Source organism: Coffea arabica, chromosome 2e (assembly GCF_036785885.1).
Source record: "Coffea arabica cultivar ET-39 chromosome 2e, Coffea Arabica ET-39 HiFi, whole genome shotgun sequence".
NCBI lineage: Eukaryota > Viridiplantae > Streptophyta > Magnoliopsida > Gentianales > Rubiaceae > Coffea > Coffea arabica.
In genome coordinates this window covers 32,353,499-32,377,161 of record NC_092313.1, presented here as the reverse complement: position 1 = coordinate 32,377,161, position 23,663 = coordinate 32,353,499, and the positions used below count along the sequence as shown (strand labels likewise).

At 34.5% G+C, this 23,663-nt stretch overlaps 1 protein-coding gene across 14 annotated transcripts; it reads right to left on the bottom strand.

The window, feature by feature from the left end:
• Positions 1-784: 784 nt before the first annotated feature.
• LOC113732403 (putative disease resistance RPP13-like protein 1) lies at positions 785-22,578 on the bottom strand. Of its 14 annotated transcripts, none has more exons than XM_072080364.1 (11): positions 22,475-22,578; positions 22,300-22,397; positions 18,473-18,756; positions 15,235-15,394; positions 7,452-11,301; positions 7,203-7,279; positions 6,975-7,072; positions 6,603-6,750; positions 4,403-5,005; positions 3,804-4,026; positions 785-1,455 (listed from the first exon to the last, which is right to left on the bottom strand). In XM_072080364.1, exon 5 carries the CDS (start codon positions 11,259-11,261, stop codon positions 7,470-7,472), a length of 3,792 nt encoding a protein of 1,263 aa, XP_071936465.1. In that variant the 5' UTR covers positions 11,262-11,301; positions 15,235-15,394; positions 18,473-18,756; positions 22,300-22,397; positions 22,475-22,578; the 3' UTR covers positions 785-1,455; positions 3,804-4,026; positions 4,403-5,005; positions 6,603-6,750; positions 6,975-7,072; positions 7,203-7,279; positions 7,452-7,469. The 14 variants fall into 14 exon arrangements, with proteins under 14 accessions (XP_071936465.1, XP_071936468.1, XP_071936474.1 ...); XM_072080367.1 differs by adding an exon at positions 5,594-5,743 and having other exon boundaries at positions 22,300-22,534; XM_072080373.1 differs by adding an exon at positions 3,206-3,281 and having other exon boundaries at positions 3,804-4,081; positions 22,300-22,534.
• Between the last annotated feature and the right edge of the window lie 1,085 nt (positions 22,579-23,663).

The window sequence follows — 23,663 nt, the reverse complement described above, 5'->3', positions numbered from 1 at the left end:
ATAATAGTTTAGTTAAAGTAAAAGTTATCCAAATCAATATCCACACAATCCTCTAGAAAATTTCCAACTTCTCGTACTTGCCAAAATCAGAAACCTTTCAAAACGTAAATTTACACAGCAGAAATAGCTGCCTCGAGCCCTACTAAGCCTACCACCACCCTCTCTTCACCTGATATGAAGCAGTCATGGTACTCGCCGCTGCCCTCAGAGGCATTGCATTAGTTGCAGAAATGTCAATCATTCAATTCAAAGCATGACAATAAAGCCACATTTTTGCTTAAAAGTAAATATTGGAGTCTTAATTTTCCTTTTGCATTTTCACAATCTCCTCTTCGTTTTGTTCCTTAACACTAATTTCCTTTTCTTAGTGGGTGTGATAGCGATAGTCATGATAATCATGTTAATACTTCCAAATTCACTTCAGTGATGTGATTGAAACAAAAATATACCAGGATTATTCAGAAACTAAACTTGAAATCAAATAATAAATGCAAAGGACTTACAACATGTGCCCCTATTTTTAATTGCAAAGAGAAAGGAAACGTTTGTCTACGATCCAATGTAAAAAGCGACTATGGAAGAATGCATCGAATAAGGAAAAGGAATATCATCTCAAAAGTTGAAAAATTCCAGAATTTGCAAATGCAAGGCAGGAACTATGATGTGGCTTGCACTCTTGCAATAACATCATTGGAGTAGACAATCAGATGTTCTGCAAGGTTGGCCTTGAACAAGGAGAAAAATTCCAAAAGAAAAACAAGAACTAAAGAGTAAGTTGAGAAGATTTTCAGCAGGAAGCTGGGATCATATGCACAGGAAATGACACTCCTGTGATTTTAGGCATTAGAGCGTTCCAAGAAAATGAATCTGACAGAGGAAGGTACCTTTAGACCCTCAGGGTCGATCAAGTGATAAGCAAGATTCTATGTCGAATTAGTTCACTATCTAAAGCTATGAAGTTTACATTAGAAACCTTGGGGCCAGTCTTCCCCCTCCCATTCTGCCCTTACATAGTGATTTGAGCAATGAATACCACATTTTACATGCATAATGGAAGAATGGAAGTTGCCAACCACTCTTTTTGTAGCAACTAGTGCTGAGAGCAGTCAGCTATTTCCATCTCTTCAAGATCTGTGTAGTGTTGATGATGCTTGTAGGTCGTTGTTCTTCAGCTCTTGTGCTGCTCCAAGTGAAAGATTGTACCTGTGCAGTGTGCAAGACAGCAGCCAATATTTTGAAAGTGACTCTTCTTCCACGGTGCCACTAATCTTGCATTCCCAACGAGAGGGGAAATTCAGGATATCCACCATCAAAAGGATATGTTTGTAGTCTGGAGGCAACACTGAGCTACAAAAGCTCTCAGCTACAGGATGCTGCCACACTTTTGAACATTAATGCACGAGAAGGGATTGCATCTTTCCAAGCAGCAAATTGAATCCCTTGCAATATGTACTTCTGAAAAGAGGCACTAAAAAATCAGTCCAAAATTTTGGAAATAATTATCAAATACAACAATGATTTGACTTTCAAATTTTTGTCTATTTCCTGTGTCGAAAGTGGGAAGAGGAAGAGGAGGAAAGGCAATAACGGGTTACTGGTCAGGGAATGCCCTCTTTAAATACCAGCTGTTGTTTCAAGAAAAGTGCTTGAATTACAGAAATTCATTCCAATTTATCGAAGGTCTACAAGGATATATGAAAATATTTACAATGAACACAAACTGCAACATACCTAGAATATCTTGTTGCGTAGGGTAAATATGAAAATATTAGTAGAAGTGGAGCAGAGCATTAGAGATGGATTATGCAGCAAATACATAACTAAACAAGGTATACCAGAGAGAGAATGCAGTCAATTATACTCCATGAGGAAAAGCATACAAGGGGAAAAGATAGCAGAAACCACTTCAAATTAGTTGTCTTTTCCTCTTTCAGAAAAATTGATTCTTCAGTATGTATTGCTTCCTTCAGTTTATTATTATCGAGGGCTAAAACAAGTGACCTGAAATTTTATGTTTTGGGACTCTCAAGTAACTATTATATGAACTGTTGACGGTTAGTGTCAAAAAGGTACTCATCCAACGTTTATACAGTCTGTGTGTAGAAGGATCTTGGAAAGTTGAAATTTGCACGGCAATCACACGAATACAAGGTGTAGATAAGAATGAAATTAAGTTATAACTGTCATCAACACAAATATCCATCACTGATTTTCTGCTCATTTTCTTTTTGCACCCCTTACTACTCTCTCTTCAAATTAATTTTATGAACTCTTCATCTATTTAGGATCAAACACAAACAAATATCCAGCAAGGAGCCTTTTACACGCCTAATGCTACCAAGTCAAAAGGGTAAAATACCATTGGAACCAACAAAGAGTACACAAGCCTGGACCATATTTAGAAAGGACCATGCCAAATCCATAGCAAGAAATATTACCTTAATGCAAGGGATAATGATAAACCAAGGAAGCCAAAAATATTTGAAGGAAACCAACATCTTACCAGCAAAAATTTTTAATTTACCAGAAAACCTAAAATTAAGAATGGGAGCTGCAAAAGAAAGCACTGCAAATGTTTAAAAGAAGAGTACAAGGCATGGAAGTATTTAGCTTGGAGAAATGTCCGGAGATGTTCTGCATGGCATATTTATGCAGAAAGAGAATGAAGGACATACAGGAATTGACAACCTTAGTGGTATGCAACATTCTAATCTAAGAGCAATTTTTATGACAGAGATAAAACCATAAAGAAAAGGATTTTTTTTGTACCCCAATACATCTTGCATGTACAAAGTACTCAAAAATGAATTATGTCTTCCAAGACAAACAGGAAAAGGATGACTCTACTGGAACCCATGACAGTTTGTGTTCAATACAAAGGTGCTGCTAGGCTGTGCCATATCCCTTCAATTTATCATTTCCTCCATTCATTTCCGCAGTTTTCTTCCCCATTTCATCTTTTTGGTCTTGTTTAACGTCTTATTATATATAAAAGCAAATGAATATTTTGAAGAAAGCTTGGTGCAAAGAGCTAGAAAGGAGCAGATAACTGAACATACCTAAGGTGACTTGAAGATTCTATTGACTTTATATGCTACAGACATTCTGGAAACATACATAAGAAATTCAAAATGACAAAATACACGCTACTAAGTACTAAGGTATCAATGACCAAAAAATATGATGGTGATAATATGGGTCTTACCAAGTATCCTCTCAACTTAAGGTCAAAAGAAGCTAGCCAAATCTGGATATGAAACAACTGTCAACATCTATAAAACCTGAGATCAAATGACCAAGTTCTCCAAGAGTCACGACATTGAAGCGTCACTTTTCAACCAGTAATAAGAAAACCTTAATAGACATTTTCACTTGTGTAACTAAGCTTGATCCAATTGATACATCCCATGGTTTAAGCAGGTTACATGCCAGAAAGAAGTCCTTTTTCTATTCTAAAGAACTTCAACTAAAATTCATCACAGGTAAAAGGATTAAATAGCTCATGAAGATTAACAATGGTGCAGCAGTTCAAATGGAGTTAATAGGAATAAAATAATATTACAATGATGTCAACAGGAACAAATACTCATAGAGTACAAATGAGTAACAATTCCTAAGTTGAGTTTACTATAACTTGCGGATTGCATTTTACTGAACTGTGTGCTATCTGTTCAAAACAATTTCAAGACTGCACCACAATTGCCATATAAGTGAAAGCACAAATCTTTATGCTCCTAAGAATTGTCAGGGGAACATAATGAAAAGTCAATGAATTGCAACGTGCAAAAAGGAAAATAATTTACCTTCAGAGAAATTGTGAGTGCATAACTGATCACAGAATAAATACATCATTGGCATCCATGAATTGTCAGCTATATTGCACCAATCATCTTCTACCCTGTAGTGTCATCAATGTGGGCAGTTTTTTATTTCTGCCATAAAAAGCAGGTAGGTAGACCCTCTTCTGGCAATGGCTGAAGCTGAAAGCAATAACGAGCTGTATTCCCTAGATGGGAGAGTGCAATCCTATTCCTCACAGATACAACAGATCAGGATCAAATTAAAGAAGCCAGGACTGCTCCTAAAAAGATGAAAATTATTTCCTATTATAGCTTAGAAAGTAAACAGAAAATTGCAAAGCATGCACATAGAAAACTTTTAGCAAGTTTAAGAACAGTCTAACAATCATAGATGGTTAACAACATATTGAAGGTTTCCTTCCTCCATCAGCATATATCAATTGAACAAACGTGGAGAAGAAAGGCCAAAGACTTTAGCCCTCTATTTAATCACAACACAGAAATCCTACTGTACTATACCAAACAATCAAACAGAGCTAGCCAATATGCGAAAGAAGTTGAAAACACTCAAAGATTAAAAGTGTTAAAAAAATATAGGGTACCTTAATCCAAAGAGATGATGGAGGTCTAGTAACTGTGGGATCCCTCACACTTCTAGCGTTTTTGTGAAGGGATTAATTCTTGATCAACTACTGTGTAGGGATGTCTCTAATCTCGGGCCAGTCTTATCATTTCTCCCATTCCAACTTTGGTTTCAGCAATGGGCAGTCAAAGATTTCCAGGGAGGTTGGAAGTCCCTCTTCTAGTAGGGATTGGAGTGGAGTACAGGTCATGATTGTTAGCTTTTAAAGAAAATAGTAAGGTGTCAAAGACCTGAATAGTTTAGCATGTTCAGATTCTTAAGGATCCATAATCCAAGAGATTCAAGCAAGGCGACAGTCCTCCTGCACAACTCTACAAAGCTACCACCAATGCTCAAGTGTGTGAGAGGCAACTTCTCCAAACCCCACTCCCTCCGGTAACTCATGAGCTCTTTGCAATAGGTGATCTCAAGATAATGTAGGCTAGAAGGCAAACGACCTTCTAGGAAGCACTATTTGTCTAGTTTCAGATATCAAAGAGGTGGGAGGAGGGATTTATCCTTTTTGGCAGGAGGCACTTGATGAGAGTAATCTACTATAGATAGGGGGCTGGAAATCCTCCCTCTGCAAAAGACATAAGATTAATGCAGAACTCAATAAGGATTGCTATGACATCAGTCAAAAAAATTCATCTTTGAGTACCAATCCTTTATTCAAGAAGAGTGCTTGAATACAGAAAATTTTTTCAATTTATCAAGCTCTATAAGGTGGCATGCAAATATTTACAACCAGCACAAAGTACAACATACCTAGAATATCTTGTTGGATATGGTATATATGAAAACATCAGTAAGGTGGAGCAGAGGACTAAAGATCGATCATGCAGCATATAAATTATTAAACAAGCTATACCAGAAATGGTAAGAAAAAAGAAAATGCAAATGCAAACCACAGAGGCAGAGTGTAGTCATTTGTTCTCATGCAGGAAAAGGCTTATGAAGGAAAAAGGCATCCAAGAACCCACTTCAACTAGGTCTTTCTACATCCAGAAAAATTAGATTTTGGTATGCATTACTTACTTTCTTTTTCTAATTACCAAGGGCTAAAGTAAGTCAACTGAAGTTTAATTGTTTTAGCATTCTCAAGAAACTATCATAAGAATGATTGCTGATTAGTGGCAAAAGAAGAAAGGTACTCATCTAAAGTTCATACCCTCTTTGTGCAGAAGGATCATGTGTCGCTCAAAACTTACATAGTACTCCGACAAACACAAGGAGTAGATAAGACTGAGATCAAGAAACACAAATATGCATTCCTGCCATTTGATCCTTTTTTTTCTTTCTTGTTACCCCATCTTGCAATCTGAAAATCAATTTACTGAAATCTTCATCTATTTAGAATCAGAAAACAAATAATGTCTAGATAGCAATGGTGCCTTTGATATTCCCTCTACTCTAAATTCTAAACTGGTGCTTAGCATCCCCAACCAACATAAAGCACCCAAGTCTAGACTATATTTAGAAGGGGCCATGACAATTCTGGATCTGGAATCCAAGCCTTAACGTGAGGAATGATAAGAGCGTGTGGTTGAGCCCCAATAAACATGCACGCATGACAGATTTCAGCTTGTGATGTTCAGGTTGATGGTTTCCAGAGTGGTCTATTTGCTGCATGGAAAATCGAGGAAGCTAAAAGATATGTAGAGGTTACCTGCATATTAGCAACAAAAATTGTTCAATTAAATAGTAAACCTCAAATTGTACATAAAAGATAAAAGAAAGCACAAAAATAATTTAAAGAAGGCATAATCAGATGGAAGCATTTAACTTCAGGACATCTTAGGAAAAATGTCCTGCTGTTGCATAATGGCGCAGAAAGAAATTAAGAAATTTAGGAATTCCCAAAAAATAGAAAAGAAAAAATTCAATGATCTCGTCAGGAAAAAATACTCATATAGACAGGGTGTGTAACAGTTCCCCTAATTAGAGTTGACTAGAACTTGCAATATATTTGCATTACATTGTACTTTGTAGTGTTCAAACATTTTTAAAAGTTCCCATGTCTGTAGCATAGAGAAAGCATAGATCTTGATGTCGAGCAAGCATACTGAAATACCAACAAATTACATTATGTAGAAAAAAAGAAAAAAATAATTTAAATTGAAAGTGCATAGCTGATCATAAAATAAGTTTATTGTTGACATCCTTGAAATATGTGCTACCTTGCGCCAATCTTCTTCTTCTCTACTCCAAACATAATGTCAGCAATTAGTTAGTTCTTGGTCTCTAGCATAAAAAGGGAGGTCACTAGCCCCAATCTTCAATGGCTAAAGATGAAAGCAACCTTCGAGGACTGGAAGAGAGCAATTCCTGCATCAAATTTTGAAAAGATTAGAGCACTTCATAAATGCTCCTTAGAAGAAGCAAATTGTCTTTTATTATACTTCAAAGCAGAATTAAAGGATTGTAAAACGAACACATTAACAACTCAGGCAAAATGAGGTCATAGCTTCAAACAGGAAATTATTGAGTGCATCAAAGAAATCACAGAAAACACTTAGCGAGTTTAAGAAGAGTCTAATAATCGTAGATACCTTATAGAAAATTGAAGGTTTTTTTTCTTCATCAGCAGTTGCACAGTTACCGAGGAAAGCATTTGTCTGCCTGAGTTGGTGGCCTACTTGATTGGAATCTACAGAGCAGAAATGTACCAAAGCATGGACTCTTATTTTAAAAAAAAAATTGAAAAAGAAATACAATGGTGAAATCTATAGCTAGAAAGTAATATATTATGAGATTGTTGCATCAGTAATGGCCATTACCTCAACTGTCCTTTCAACACATCCTAGTTGTACACAACATTCAACACATCCTAGTTATACACAACAGGCAATTCGCACTGCAATCACAACAAAAGATGCATTAATTAGTTGTGATTTTGCCTTTCGAGGCTTCAGAGTATTATGAGAGAATAAAAAATATGAAGAAAAAAATTGAAAAATAAAGAAGTAACTTAATTATATGAATCGATGATGATGAGGGTCTTGTAACTGTGGGAGGCAAGTCCTCACCAGTAACCAGCGTCATCGTCAAGGAATTAGCTGCCCATCGACTTTTACGCAGGGGATGTGGGCAACCTTGGGCCAGTCTTGTCCTTTCTCCCATTCTAACCTTGGTTTCAGCAGCGGGCATTTGGAGAAACGTAGTTCAGTGAGGGAGGCCGGCAGTCCCTCTTCTGGTAGGGACTGGAGTCGTGGGCAATCATTGAAGCCTAGATTTTGAAGAGAGGTGAGGTGTCGAAGAGCCGAATAGTTTAGCACTTTCAGATTCTGAAGGTAGTTCAAGTGGAGATATTGAAGCGTGCAAGGCAACAGCCAGTCCTCCTCTGGAAACGACTCTACTTCATCACAGGGACCGCTAATGACCGATTCCGTGAGAGAGGGGAGTTTCTCCAAACCCCACTCTCTCCTGCGACTCACGAGCTTCTTGCAACCGAAGATTTTAAGGGCTTGTAGGGTGGAGGGCAAACCCCCTTCCGGGAAGCACTCAATTTCTGGACAATTGCCTAAATACAGATATCGAAGAGATGGGAGGAGGGATTCCATCCGTTGCGGCAGTGACGTGAGCTTCTCGCAATCCAGGATATAAAGCTCCGTTAGACTGGGGGCTCGAAAAGACATAAGATCATCGCAGCCCGAGATGTGTAAGTGTTGAAGTGACGCCATCACACTGCTAGTACTACTAGTTGTAGTAGTTGTTGTCATGCCACTCTGATTCCCAATCCCAGGTGCAGGTGCAGCAGGAACTGAGAGCATCTCAACACTCTTGCATTTATAAAATTGAACACGTTTTAGCATGGGAAACGAGGCAAGCCACTCGACTTTGACTTTGACAGTGTCACAATTTTCTAATATCAAGCGCTCCAAGGCGCCACCATCCTCCCCGCTTGAACTCTCCAATTCCAAATTGCAGCATCCCTTGTACTCAAGTGAATAAAGTGAAGCAGGCAGTCTACTCACGTGCGAGGGTAAGAGAGACCCACAATCATCAACCGTAAGTCGGAATAATTGGTTGAGCTGTAGGGGCAACTCCGTCAAATTTTTTAGCGCTGAAATCTTCAATTCACGGAGAGATGAAAACTTTTGTCGAATCTCTTCATTGAAGATGCTCAATCGACCACTGGGACACACAAGATTGTCGCACCCAGATATCTCAAGGCTTTGCAGCGATGCAAGTTGTTGGGGAAGCTCTCCAATTAGTTTGGGACAGTCAATTATACTGAGTTTTTTGAGTCTATTGAAGACTTCACCTTCTGGTATGTACCATCTCTCCCACTCTGGCAACTTCTCGATTCTCAACTTTTTCAGAGATGGGAATGGTTTGGTTGCACTGATGTCTCCATAAAAATCCTCCGCCAAATCTGATATATGATCCATCCCAAAAATTTCAAGTGATTGCAAGGACTCTAGCTGCCCAAGTGCAGGCAAGGAAAAACAATTTTCACAATTAGAAAGACTCAACGATTCCAAATGGCTTAACGAAGAGTTGCCTAGCCAATCTGGAAATGTTGTCCCGCCATACCCTATGATCTTGAGATGCTTTATGCTTGAATGAGGTTGTAAATTATCAAGCACATCTCTCACAGCTTGCGAATCATTGATAGCACCATTCCACTCCAAAGTTAACTCGTCAAGGTGTTTCTTGCCCTTTAGATTCGCCATCGATGCATCCCTACCACTACAAACATTTTCCAGCTTTGAAATGAAGAGCCTACCACGAAGCTTAGGAAATTTGCCCAACTCCTCAATCATTGAACCGCTGTCCTTGCCTACTATAAAATTAGTCAAAACTCGAAGGTTTCTCAGTCTACTCATATACAGTGGCATTTTTTTCAACGGAGTTCCACTAATATCCAGGTAAGACAAGTTAATTAACTTCGCCAAACTTACCGGCAACTCTTCCAGTTTCTCACAATCTGACAACAACAATGTTTGGAGGTTATATAAGGCGCAGATACACTCTGGTAGGGTTTCCAAAGGAGTAGAAGAGAGATTCAGCAAACGAAGGTGTTTCAAATCACTAATTGAGTCGGGCAACTTATGGATTTTATAGAACAACAACGACAGAAACCTTAAGGACCTGAATTTGGGCAACATTTCATGCAAAAATTTGTGGCTCAATCCTTTTCCGCCACGTCGTTTACTTAATGGTAAAAATGTTCTCAAGTTCTTGGTCTCCCTCAAGAGTTCAAATTTATGAAATGTGTCATGAAAACTACTAGGATGGTATGAAAAGTAACTTATGCTGCCTATTTTACCATGTTCCGGGTCATTATCTTCCAGCCTGTAACAGTACCTTCTAGAAACAGCTATGGCCAAGTCATTGACAAGGTCGTGCATCGAAAACAAACCGTTAGTTGACTGCTCAAGTAAGGACCTCAACCTCAACTCACGTAAGTACTCTTCACCGATTTGTTCAATTCCCCTGTTTTCTCCTGGAGGCTCCAAAAGATCATTAGCTTGCCATAAATGAATTATTTCCTCTTTTTTAAACTGGAAATCCTTATGAAATACAGCACAACATGCAAAGCACCTCTTAAGACGAGATGGAAGATGACTGTAGCTCAATCTCAACGCTGGCAAGATGTCATCTTCATTGTCTGTTTGAGTCCATACTTCACTTACTAAAATATCTTCCCACTCTTCAGCCGTTGTTTTTGAACGCAAGAGACCTGCAACTGTTTTCACAGCCAAAGGCAACCTTGCACACTTCTTCACAATTTTCTTTCCTATATCTTCAAGTTCTAGTCTTTGATCTCCATCTATATTTTCAAAGGCATGCTTTTCAAATAAGGAGCAGCAATCTTCCTCTGCTATCAAATCCAAGGAATAAATTGACTCTTTTTTACACATCATTAATGCAATTTTCTCATCACGTGTAGTTACAATGATCTTACTTCCTTGCATTGCACCTGTGAATAGCACCTTGAATCTATCCCAGTCACTGTAGTCCCGATTCCAAAAATCATCTAAAACGAGAAGAAACTTTTTCTGAGTTAGCCCCAATTGTAACTTCATTTGAAGGGAATTCAAATTCTCGCCCATATCAGAAAATGGAATACCGAGCTCCCCAAGAAGTTCTTTCGTTATCCTGGCAGCATCATAATCTTCTGATATGCAAACCCATGCTTTTGTAGGAAAGTGATTTTGCACCCTGTTATCTTTGTAAATCAATTGAGCAAGAGTGGTCTTACCAATTCCCCCAAGTCCCACTACAGAAATCACAGTGAAATTGACTCCATTTGCACTCTCAGATAGCAACATTTTAATTATCTTCTCCTTATCAGCATCTCTACCATACACTGTGGCCTCATCAACCAAAGAAGTTGAAGGAGTTCGACAGGATTGCCTTTTTGGTTCAATAACTCGCAAACCCATAGGGTTAATTTGTTGTATGAACCAATCCAATCTAGCAACCATTTTTTCTATCTGTGGCATCATCTTCCCAAGGAAATCATTACTGAAAGATGAGCTGTAATTCAAAGCACTTACCTGACTGGTCGAGTTATGGCATTTAGCTTCAACCTTCAGTCGTAGTGCCTCAGTGTTGATCTCATCAAGCAAGTCATCTGCCTCGTAGATAGTGTCATGAAGCTTATTTAGCCATCCTTTGACAGCTAGGCTGCTTGTTTGCTTGTTCTCTGCATCATCAAGCACATCTCCAACTATTTGTAAGTTCAGTTTGAGTTTCTCGAGGAGTTCTCCGTCATTCTCTCTTCCCCGAAATAGATTCAAAAACTCTTTTGTAGCCATCCTATCAAATACAACTTGAAGGAAAGCCGAGAGGACAGAGCTTCCCATAGCTAAAGCAACGTCAGCCATATCTCCTAGGCACAGGTCGGGAAAGCAAAATGCTTGCAGCCTGAAACAAGAAAGAAAAAACAGCCCCACAAATAACGCAGGCTTCTTAATGCAGTTGGAGGCTTAATCTTGTGACCTCAGAATGGATAGAACACACAAGTACCTTGAAGATTCAAATTGAAATAGTTGAAAAGTAATGAGTGAGAGAAGTTTAGCTGGCTTAGTTTGCACTTCGCAGGAAGTTTCTACTTCACAATTTCACTGAATGTGGGATGAACTAATACATGTTTTAGAGATACTAAATGAAATTGAAAAATTAAGATAATGCTCATATATACAGTCAAAAGAATACCAAAATGAATTCACTGTCATTGGTATTTTAGCGCATTGGCACTTTTTCTTTTTCTTTTTTTGCTTGATTAGTTGTATATCTGTGCAAGGCGAGCATAATTTCAGATAAGAATATCAACAATGCTCTTGCACATCTGTTTAGAAAAATTCGTATATTCTAAATGTTCAAATACTATGCAAATTTTGAAAAAAATTTTATACATCCGTTTATTTTGATGTGGTAGTATTGACTGAATACTGCAATACAGACAAACAATTGACCTTTTTTTTCATGAGATAGTAATTTAACTTATGCAATGCTTATACACATAGAACTATACAAAGCTACATATTCATTTTCATTTAAATGCAAAAAAAAAAATGCATTGATCCATTTTCTTATGAGAAAATATTTATTTTTTAGCAAAGTCAATAAATTCAAACGTAATGATTAAAACCATGGTAAGTTAAGTCATTCAATACATACATTGAAAAAGATCAAATTTATTTAAAGAGATAAATGTCTAAGAGAGAGAGAGTACAGAAGGCTTGGATACAGAAATAAATAATACCAAAAATGCCCATATGCCAGAACACAATTTTGGGGATTGTCTCGAAATAAAATTGACTACGCAATTAACCTATTATGGGATTTCTGTTTTTTGATAAAATAGAAAAAATGATTTTGAGGTGCTTTTCCTAAGAATCTAATTCAATTTCTATTTTTCTAATTGATGTAATGACATTGAGTTCAAGTAGTTTCATGATTACGTTTTGCTTTTAATTTATTCTTTTTACAGATTGTGGTTAATGCTAGTAAATTTCCTTTTTCTGATAAAAAGAAGGAAAAAAAATCTCATTACGTTGAGGAGATTGTAAGTGCTTCACTGACTTGTTCATATTAGCCTAAAATGTTCATATAAATTTTAGTGGGAACGTTCTCAAGTTAGATGTATTTTTAGTCCAAAGAGATTTCACGAATGGAGAGACAAAGAAGCATTGTGACCCGAACTATTTACTATTCACTTATTCAGCCCCATTTCACCCAAAAGAAAAAGGATAAAGGCAACTTTTTTTTGGAAAGACTGAACAAAAATGGACGCTTTCTATAACAAAGAGCAGTTTGAGAAAGCACATTTGAAGCAGTGACAAAACTTACTTTAGAGCACTGTACCGCAGAGACCTGTAATTTGGGTCAAAGTGAAAGTTTTTAATTTTAATTTTTTTTTGCAGGGCGAAGTTTTACTTATAATTAACTTAACTCATTTGAAATCATTCTAAATTTCAGGGACAAATAACATAAATTTTTAGACTTGGGGGGCAACGGTCCTCTGCCCCTGCTTGCGTCATTTGAAGTTAATAGGATTGCAGAAAACTATAGAAAATTTTAAGCAGTAATAGGAAATAGGGTCTACGGTTCAATCTCAGAACTTCAGCTAAATTCGTATCCTACACCTCAACAATTATCCCATTAACTCTATGAGAAAACATAGAAATTAATACAAAAAAATACAGCAATTAGAATAGGAAGATCACAACTAGAAGTGGCAAAATGGATATATGGTTGATAAATGGTTTTAGTTAAATGGATAGTGGATTAAATTGATCCAATCCAATTAAAACCATTTAATAAATGGATCTAAATGGATGTCATTTAAATAGATAGTATAAACCATGATCCATCCATTTATCCATTTACTCTCCCAAATCCTAAATTTAAGATCCAAATGTTTTTTTTTCCAAAAAATACAGATTCCCAAAGTTCTATCCTTAAATCACCTAAAACCTTTTGGTAATAACAAATGCTTGTACTACTACTTTATTTCAGTTCTTCATAAAATTAGTTTGGTTCCAAGAAAATTTAACTGTTGTGGTCAATTTAACCTTTCGTCATTACTTTAGGTATCATTTTGTAAAGTAATGAACAATTAAGAACTTGGCTATATTTTTATAACTTTTGAATGAATTGAATACGGCTTTACAGCGAAAAGAAGTTTACGTTTCCAATTTTTTGCACTCCTATTCAAGAGTGATGTCTTGAATAAAAGTGGAGTTCTAATAAGAAATCTTATGTTATTTGACAAGTAAAATATTTTCATCACATGTGCACGTAGTACCTAAAAATGTATGAAACTCCTTATTATACCATTGATTACAAGCTACCTTAAATTACTTAGTAAATTAGGTGTCTTTTTTTTTTTTGGATAGTTGGGTTGGGTGATAAGGGGAGAGGGATTGCAAGTATGAGGATTTGGAAAAAAAAAAGGTGTCATTTATGTATTTTAACCAACGTTGCGGGGACACTCGTTAGAAAAATTCTTTTTATAAATAAAAGAATTAAAAAAATAAAAACTATTTTGACACTGCATGATGCATTCTCGCTTTTTCTTTACTTAATAATATAAATGTTTGCAATCATTACTACATGAGAGTTTAATTAAAAAAAAACAAGAGTAGAGACTAAAATATAATTTTGAAAAGGATGGAAGAAGTCTAGGAACAAGAAGCAAATAAAATGCAATTAATGTTATTGGTAACTTGGCATGTGAGGAAGTTATGAAGGAAAGAATAGGTGGTCTCACAAAATTAATTTGACATATGAGGAAGTTATGAAGAAAAGAATAGATGGTCCCACAAGATTTTATCTCACATTTTTATAAATGTGTTTTCTATTTTTTAAATTAAATGGATGTATATGGATAAGAAGGATAATCCATTTAAATCCACCAACATAATTGGATTTAAATGATTATCCATTTAAAACCATTGAATTTATATGAATCATCCAAATCCATTTAAGGTTGGTTTATATGGATGGATTGGTGGATATGAATCCATTTTGCCACTTCTAATCACAACCATGTATATGTTTGTCAAACTCAACCCAATTCTTACTAGTATACCAGAAAAAGTGCATGAAAAAAAAGTACTTTCTGAACTTTAATTTATTCTGTTTCATGGAATTCAAAACACCAAACTTTGGTTAGCTTTGAGAGAATTCCAGCCTTGTATGATAAATTGTACAAAGAATACTGTTCCAAGGTGCATCCAAAATATTAAGGAGAGTGCTATAAAGACTTGAAATTTAAGGTACCATTGAAAATAGAGGACATTTTATTATGGAATATGGCGTCACATTTTTTGAAATTTATAATTTGAGCAGTGATTTGGAAACGGAAGATCTTTATAGTTTTAGAATTCAAACCAAAAGTTGTTTTTTTCCCCTGTTTGGTTTGTAGATTTTGAAAAGAAAATCCTTTGCTTTTCTTTTTCTTTTTTTATTATGAAAATTAACTAATAAGAAGACGAATTTTGAAAAGGAAATGGAAACAAAAATCTCTTTTTTTTTCTTTTCAAAAATTAAAAACTTGACAGACAATCAATTAAAATAAGTTGGAAAAATATTTTAATATTGACGCCAAACTTTGAACTAAAATTGTTTAGATCACCTCATTCTCAACCTCAAACCTTCACTTGCAAACTTGAATGGAAACTGGAAACTAATTGCAGAGTCTATAAAAGAATATTAATAATAATAACAGTAATAATAAAGAACAATAATATTTTGCTAAGAGACCATATAACACGAATTTAACAAAATGCCATGAAATTGAAAAAATTGAAAATTAAAAATGCAATGATGTCGAAGCAAAATGAAACTTACGGTAGCAGACAAAACAAGTTTTGCTTCGAATGATTTCGGGCTCACAAGTCAGTCCAGAAGTTGATGAAAGCTTCTCTATCTCATCTGCTCCTTTGTTGAATGGTGTAGCGAAATGAGAAATGGTGCCGAGTGAAGTTGGAGAAAAGGATTGGGATAGAGTCTGTGATCAAAGAAAGTCATCAGAAAACAATATGAAATTAGAATGTAATCTGAAATGATGAGAAGATAATGGAGCAATTGCGTGGGTAATAAATAGAAGGACCAGCAACAAGAAATTGTCCTTTGATGTGAGTAATCCAGAATAGTATGGGATATATATATATATATATATATATATATATATATATATATATCTATCTATCTGTGTGTATTCTTTCTTTCTTGGGTGCAAGAAAGAAAGTCGAAGTTTCTAACCGCTTAAGAAAGTGAAATGCAGGTTGGAAAGAAAGTAGACACTGATTCATCCATTTAGAAATTCTCAATGATTGTACTCAACCTTTGCTTCATGACTTTGCTCCAATTATCAGTCCATTTAATGCCAAAAAAGAAAGAAAAGCAAAAAATCAAATTCTAAAAAATTCTAAAAATCCAGAATAGTATTGGACCTATAAATTAAATTTCTTTTCCATTTCTTTGGTTTAATGATTCGAACTTGATATCTACTTGCAATTTAATACAAAATCTTCTAATCCAAAGTTGTCTAACAACAAGTTCTTCGCTATGAAGATAATTATAAGAACACCAATAAATTCAGATTCAACTTGTATACCCAGTATTGAATTAAAAAATGTATTAGTATGTTAAATTTATATTGTAGCTCATGTTTCTATATTTGCTTTCTTACCACCCTACATTAGGGAAAAAATCTATCAATATGAGCATATCCCAGAGTTTTACTTTAAAGTACTAAATGAAAGAGCCAATTAGTTACAAAATTGTAATACATGTTTAATAATGGGATATATTTGGAGACAATAAACAAAATTCTAAGAAAATAATATGTAATATAAAGCATTTAATAGAAAATTAAAATTTGTAGATCAACTGATTTAGTAACATTCTAAATATATATAGACAAGTTCATATTTTTCCGAAGGCAAAAAGTTTAAGTGAAGGGGAGGCAAACTGTTTAGGGGTTAAAGGAGATTAGGCAAAAGTTGGGGGTTTTGGGTTGGGGCTGGGGGGCTGCCCCTATTGGCCGCCCCTAGTACCTTTTGACGATTATTTTTGTCCAATTAATACATAAGCATAGGATAGCATTTGAGTCTCTATCTAAATCAAATGAACTTTCAGACAAAAAAAAAAAAGAAAACAAAACAATTAGGGAATTTTTTTCCTTTCACATATTCCTTTTTTATATTTTTATATTTTCTTTATTGTTATAGATTTTTTATGAATTTTAAACTCTGTATAAAACCTATTAAATGAACTAAATCCCAATTGAAACGTTTAAAAAATGAAAATGGTCAGCACAAAACTTGTGAAAAAATAGAAGATAGGGGAGAATTGCTGAAAAATATAATGGTAATTCCCCCCCCCCCCCCCCCCCCCCCCCCCTTTTGTGATTATCATAATTATCGGTTTTAACTTTTTGCAATCATGTATAAGTCCAACAACAGTCATCATATCACCCGAGAAAAACATGTTTCTCACGTGAATCAAAATTCAATATATTCCAAAAATCAAGAGTTTGAAAAATAAATTTAAAGTGGATACAGATTTAAAGCGGATACAATATAAGTCCAAAAATCATTACATCAATTTCAACTCCAATTCATCTAAAGTATATGCTATTCAACATAACCATGCCACGCTCGGGGGAGGGTTGGGTTGGTTGGTACGGAGGAGGGAGTGTAAGCAAGAGGTCTCGGGTTCGAGTCCTCCCGCTTACACTTTAAAAAAAAAAAAAAAAAAAAAAACACCACTCCACGCTCAAGAAGATTGGACTAAGTATAATCGGAAATTTGCTCATTAGTTCAAGGGTAAAAAGCAAAAGGGCCATCTATGGTCAAACAAATTTATAGGAAAGCTCTCAATAGTTTCAAAATGTACAATTGACATCTTATGGTTTGAACCAAATTGGAAAAGCAATGAAAATCATTAAAACTAACATGAGTAAATAAAATGACAAAAATATCCAAATATATATAAGGACAAAATGCAAAAAAATCCTCTTGTGGTTAAGCCAACTTATAGGAAAGTCCCCTATGGTTTCAAAAAATATAATTTTCATCCCTTTCACACATAAAATAGTTGTTCTGATTTGGTTAATATCTGTATATGGGATAACATGATGATCACAAAAAAAAAAAAAAAACCCACAATCATTCATTGCACACGTAAAGTACAATAGTCATTTTGATGGCCTTTTTGACCTTAACAATTTTTACTTTCGCTATTTTTGTGAACATTCACAAATTTTGTACCGGTAGGTATTATAGGATCTAGTTCTATTGCCCACTCGAGAGTATGAGACAGATATAAGCAACTATTTTGCAAAATTTTTCTTCACTTTATACAAAGAAAAAGTATTAAAATTCTTACTTAAAATTTTTTTAAAAAAACCTCTAAGATAATATTATAATAGCAAAATTCCAAATTGAAAACTTTTACCATACCTCAAAAGTAGTGTGCATAAGATTGGTAGTTGATTTCTCTCATGAAACTTTACTCCCTTTTCAATATATTTTCTGAAAGTTTCAAATCAAATCCAGTTTGTATGTTTTGAAATTACAGAGGATTTTTTTTTCTTTAAGTTGGTTAACCATAGGATGCTTTTTTGTATGGAACAAAATAGGTATATCAACTAAAAATTGATTATAAAAAACTATTTTCAGGTACTATTAATTGCAAAACAAGCTCGTGTGCATTTGACACGCTAGTTTTAACGATTTGCATTACATTTTTAGTTTAATTCAAATCATGAGATGTCGGATTATATGTTTCGAAACTACTGGGACTTTCTTGTATGTTCACTTAACCACAAATGCCTTTTTTATTTTTAACCCTTAGTTCAATATTAGATAATGACTTTTTTATTTTTAACCCTTAGTTCAATATTAGATCTTGATTTAATTGAGGTTTTCCTCTTGTAAAACTTTATCAATGATCGTAATAAATTTCCATCTTTTGCTAAAAATAGTGATTGTAATTGCCCTATTTGACGAATTTTAACAGAATTCAATAGAATTTGCAAATTTTGATAATGAAAAAGAAATTAAAGAAAAATGAAGCTTACGGTCAAATGATATCGGGCTTAGTACTTAGCAGTCAGTCCAGTACTGGATGAAGCTTCACCTGTCGACTCCTTTTGGTGTAGACTCTGTGCTCAAAGTTCGTTGTTGTCCCACACAACATACAGAAATTAGAATGTACTCTGAAAGAAGATAGTGGAAACTGAGCAATACGTGGACCAGGAATCAAAAGTGTGGCTAATCACTGCACTGCACCCTTTTGATGGTGGGAATAGACGAATTAACCAGGGAGCAATAAGTTGTCCTTTGATGTGATTAATCTGCAGCTCTACGAAAGTAGAAATTGAATTTTATATGACAGTGACTCTAATTCAAAATGCTCACATCTATTATATTATTATGATAAGCTTCCCTCAATTACTTGAGGAATGCAAGTGAAGATCAATCATGCTTATGCCGAAGCGATTTTTTTTTTAATCTTTTAAATATATATTTATCTATTTACACAGACAGCAGCGTATGAAATTATAGTTTAAATGTAAGTTGGAATTAGTTAGAAAGCAAACAAAGAGTATATTTTCTCCTTTAATTCTTTCTTTAGATTCTATTTTGCAAGAATTTCTTGTTTTACACAAATAATTCTACTGATTAGTTTTACATCAAATTAGATATGTTGATGCTTATTGTTTGTCAATATATTTGCTGCAAAGAGGGTTACCAGTGCATTTCGCCGTTGAAAAGAAAAGTTAAAATGAAGCAAGCAACTTGATAGAAAGACAGACTTGGTGGACGAATTTTACAAACCAACAAATGGAAAACAGAAACAAAAAAGAAGAAGAAGAAAAAGAAAAGTAATGGTAGTTGGTGATGAAATTAACCGACATCGATTCAATTTGGTGCTGATCAGAAAATGGACAAGACAGACTGACAAGAGACAAGAAATTGTCCTGTGAGGTGATTATTCAAAAGTTTACTATCTCAAGAAATGGGAAAAAAATTTGCAAAATTTTGGGGCGAAAGTAAAATAAAGGTTGTAAAACATGTTATTCTGGTTTCATGACCGGATGTGCATTCCGAAAAACTCCTTGCACGCTTTTATTATGTATTTTTATCAAATTATACACGTTTGATATGTATTTTATCAAATTATACACGTTTGATCTAAAAGTTTCAGAAAGTGTTTCAAATGTTGAAAAGAATGTGAAAGTCTCATAAACCTTTGGCTTTGTGAGCCTCTCCATTTGCATGAGCATTCGTGTGAAAGCAGCCAAAGACTAAAAATTCTGCTGTTGACTACGGGGAGTTTCATTGTACCTGATCAGGAGGTCTTGCCCGGTCAGGCCAGGATAAGAATCCAAGACCTGTAATTTGGGGTCAATGTGAAAGTTTCTAAATATTTTGTAGGCCAAGTTTTACTTTTTGTTTTTAAAGATTTTTTTAACCCTCCATTTCACGTCCACTTGATCAGTTACCGTCCATTCGACTGGACATTAGAAAGATTTTTAAAGTCATCCCCTATTCCCATGAAAATCTTTTAGAATTTCGGGGACAAATAACATAAATTTTTAGACTTGGGGATGATCCGCTCTCCTTGCTTCAGTCATTTGAAGTATAATAGGATTGCAAAAAACTATAGGAAACTTTAGCTTTCTTTCTTCAGAAATAATCGGTTACCATTACTATTATTTTTGTTTAGTTCTATTGTAATTTTTATTAAAGCAGAAATAGGAAATAGGTTCTATGGTTCAATCTCAGGGCTTCAGCTAAATTCGTATCCTATACCTCAACAATTATCCCATTTAACTGTATGATAAAACATAGAAATTGATACCCAAAAAAAAATAATAATAATACAGCAACTAAAACAGGAAGATCACAACCATCATTTATTTGTTTGACATACTAGTATACCAGAAAAAGTACTTTCTGAACTTTTATTTATTTTGCTTCATGGTATTCTTTTTTTTTTTTTTTTTTGCCAAAAGCGGCAGATTCTTCATGGTATTCAAAACACCAAACTTTGGTTTGCCTTGAGAGAATTGTAGCCTTGTAAGATAAATTGTCGAAAGAATTCTTCCACGGTGCATCCAAAATATTAAAGAGAGTGCTATAAAAACTTGAAGTTTTAAGGTACCATTGAAAATAGAGGACACCATCTCATGACTATCTTAGATTGATTATATATATTTAAAAAAAAAAAAGTTGATTATGGAATAGGGTTAATTACATTTACCTCCCCTGAGGTTTGACCATATTACCAATCAATCCCTGTAATTTGTCCAAATAACGGTCTCACCCTTTGACTGATCAAACATTTAACAAAAACCCCCTTAATGCCGAAAATGCCCTTATTGAGGCCATGTTGCATTAAAAAAAGAACATATTTTTATTTTATTAACCCTGAAGCAATCCAAAAAAATAGAAAAAAGTTTTTGCTTATTATTTTATAAAAAACATATCTTTGCTTCCATAAATAGTTTTGAATCAATAATTATTTTAAATCTTAAAAATGAATATTAAAAACTAGATAAATTGAAAGAAAAATAAAAAAAGAAGAAATTATTTTAATTCCTGAGGTATGGTTCAAATTGAGGAAAACATGCCTTGTGCTCTCCGCAACATGCCTTGAACCACAAATTCGAACCATACTTGAGGATTTAAAATAATTGCTTCTTTTTTTATTTTTCTTTCAATTTATCTAATTTTTAATATTCATTTTTAAGATTTAAAATAATTATTGATTCAAAACTATTTATGGAAGCAAAGATATGATTTTTATAAAATAATAAGCAAAAACTCTTTGATGATTTTTTTGGATTACTTGAAAGTTAATAAATAAAAATATGTTCTTTTTTTAATGCAATATGGCCTCAAAAAGGGCATTTTCGGCATTAAGGGGGGTTTTTGTTAAATGTTTGATCATTCAAAGAGTGAGACCGTTATTTGGACAAATTACAGAGATTAATTGGTAATATGGTCAAACCTCAGGGGAGGTAAATGTAATTAACCCTATGGAATATGGCATCACATGTTTTGAAGTTTATAATTTGACCAGTGATCTAGAAATGGAGGCCTTTATATTTTTAGATGTCAAATCAATCTTCATATAAACTCAAAATTATCCTTTTTTCTGAAAATCTTATGGGCATGGGATCCAGGGTTTGAAAATCAAACACGTTTTCATCAATTTCAACTCCACTTGATTCAGGATTTATACTAATGAGCGCGTTAACATAACCATAGCATGACCTTAAGACCGGGGGGGGGGGGGGGGGGGGAGATTCCTAGCAATAAGGCCCAATTTGTTCTCCGAATTTAGCAAGGAAAAGGAAATCAAAGAAAAGAAAAGCAAATTACTTTGGAAATGTTAAATCCCTCATCTTGTTTGGTTATGAACGAAAGTAGCAAGGAATGATCTCTACAATATTTCTTTTCTTTTTTTTTTTCTGTTTGATTTATTGATTTTCAAAATGAAATCCTTTGCTTTTCTTTTTCCTTTTCATGAAAATTAACTAATAAGAAGATGAATTTTGAAAAGGAAAAGGAAACGAAAATTTCCTTTTTTTCTAAAAATTGAAAAATTAATAGACAATCAACTAAAATAAGTTGGCAAAATATTTTAATTTTAACGCCAATCTTCCAACTAAAATTGTTATATCTCCTCATTCTCAACCTCAAACCTTCACTTGCAAACTTGAAAGCAAACTGGAAACTAATTGTAGAGTTTATAAAAGAACATTAATAATAATAACAATAATAGTAAAGAACAATATTTTGCTAAGACCATATGATACGAGTTTAACAAAATGCCAAGCAGTTGCAAAAATTGAAAACTAAAATTGCAGTGAAATCGAAGCAAAATGAAACTTACGGTAGCAGACAAAAGAAGTTTGCTTCAAATGATTTCGGGCTCTCTATATCTTCTGCCTCTTTGGTGAATTGGTGGGCTCTGTATCTCTTCTTTCAGTCCTGAGGGTGAATTGGTGAAATGAGAAACGGTGACGAGTGAAGTTGGAGAAAAGGTTTGGAAATAAGAAGATGTTTACCAAGTCATCAGAAAACAATATGAAACTGGAATGTAGTCTGCTGAAATGATGAGAACATAATGGAGTAATTGCGTGAGTGATAACACAATGGACCAGCGACAAGAAATTGTCCTTTGATGTGAATAATCCAAAAGAGTATGGGACCTATAGCAATTATGTTTATTATTATTAATTAATTGTTATTATTTGGTGCAAGAAAGAAAGTGGAAGTTTCTACCCGCTTTAGCAAGGGAAATGCATTCAAATAATTCTAAATTAAGGACTGCATAGCAATTAACTACAGTCCAAATCCCATAAGTATGTTTCTTTCCGATCTTCGTAATATTCAAATAGTAACATTTAATATGGCTATACGAGCTTAAAATAGAATTAGAATTGGTTTTATTTCCTACCCTACTGTCTTTAGCTTCAAGTTTTGTATAGAGGGGAAACATATTACTTTGCTATATATTAATTTGAGGAGTTAACTAATCTACAAAAGCATGGAGATCTAGCGAAACTTATTGAATTACTCACCAATTAATTAAGCAATGCTTTTCTTTCTTTTTTCTTAAAAAAAAAAAGACACAGGGAGTTTCCAAGAATAATTTGAAGAATTAATATGTAATTTACATGATTTGAAAGCCAATTCAAAAGACAAAAGTGAACAGAGGAATTTTGGAGGCAATAACCTTACGGAAAACGAGAGGGCGAATGCGGTCTCAAAGAGGACGGACTTTAGCCCGTCTACCGTCCCGGAAACTGCATGGAAAAGGAGATCAAAATAAAAGCCACATCCCGGAAACGACAAGGAAAGTGCAAGGAAAGGCAATTGAAATGAAGAACGGTAGCGTCAACTGTTTAAGTCAATGAACCATTAACCATGACTTTGTATCAGCACAAAGCCTCACAATAATTACAGGTAGCGGTTAGTTGTTGACAAAATAAAACAAGTTTTTAGGACTTTCGTTAATTTAAATTTAGCAATTGGTGTTACATTAAGTAATCCCGTATTTGAGTGGCTTCTCATCCTCTAAGTTCAGAGGGTTATAAATAGGCTATTTTATGATATTTTTCTATGACATTTTTTTAAAAAAATTTTACCTTTTCCACCCCTCTCCGTACCCTTTCCATCTCCTAGTGTGAAGCCCAATATTCAAATCTTGAAATTTGATAGGGGAGAGAACTCTAAGAACCTTCCACTGGCTAC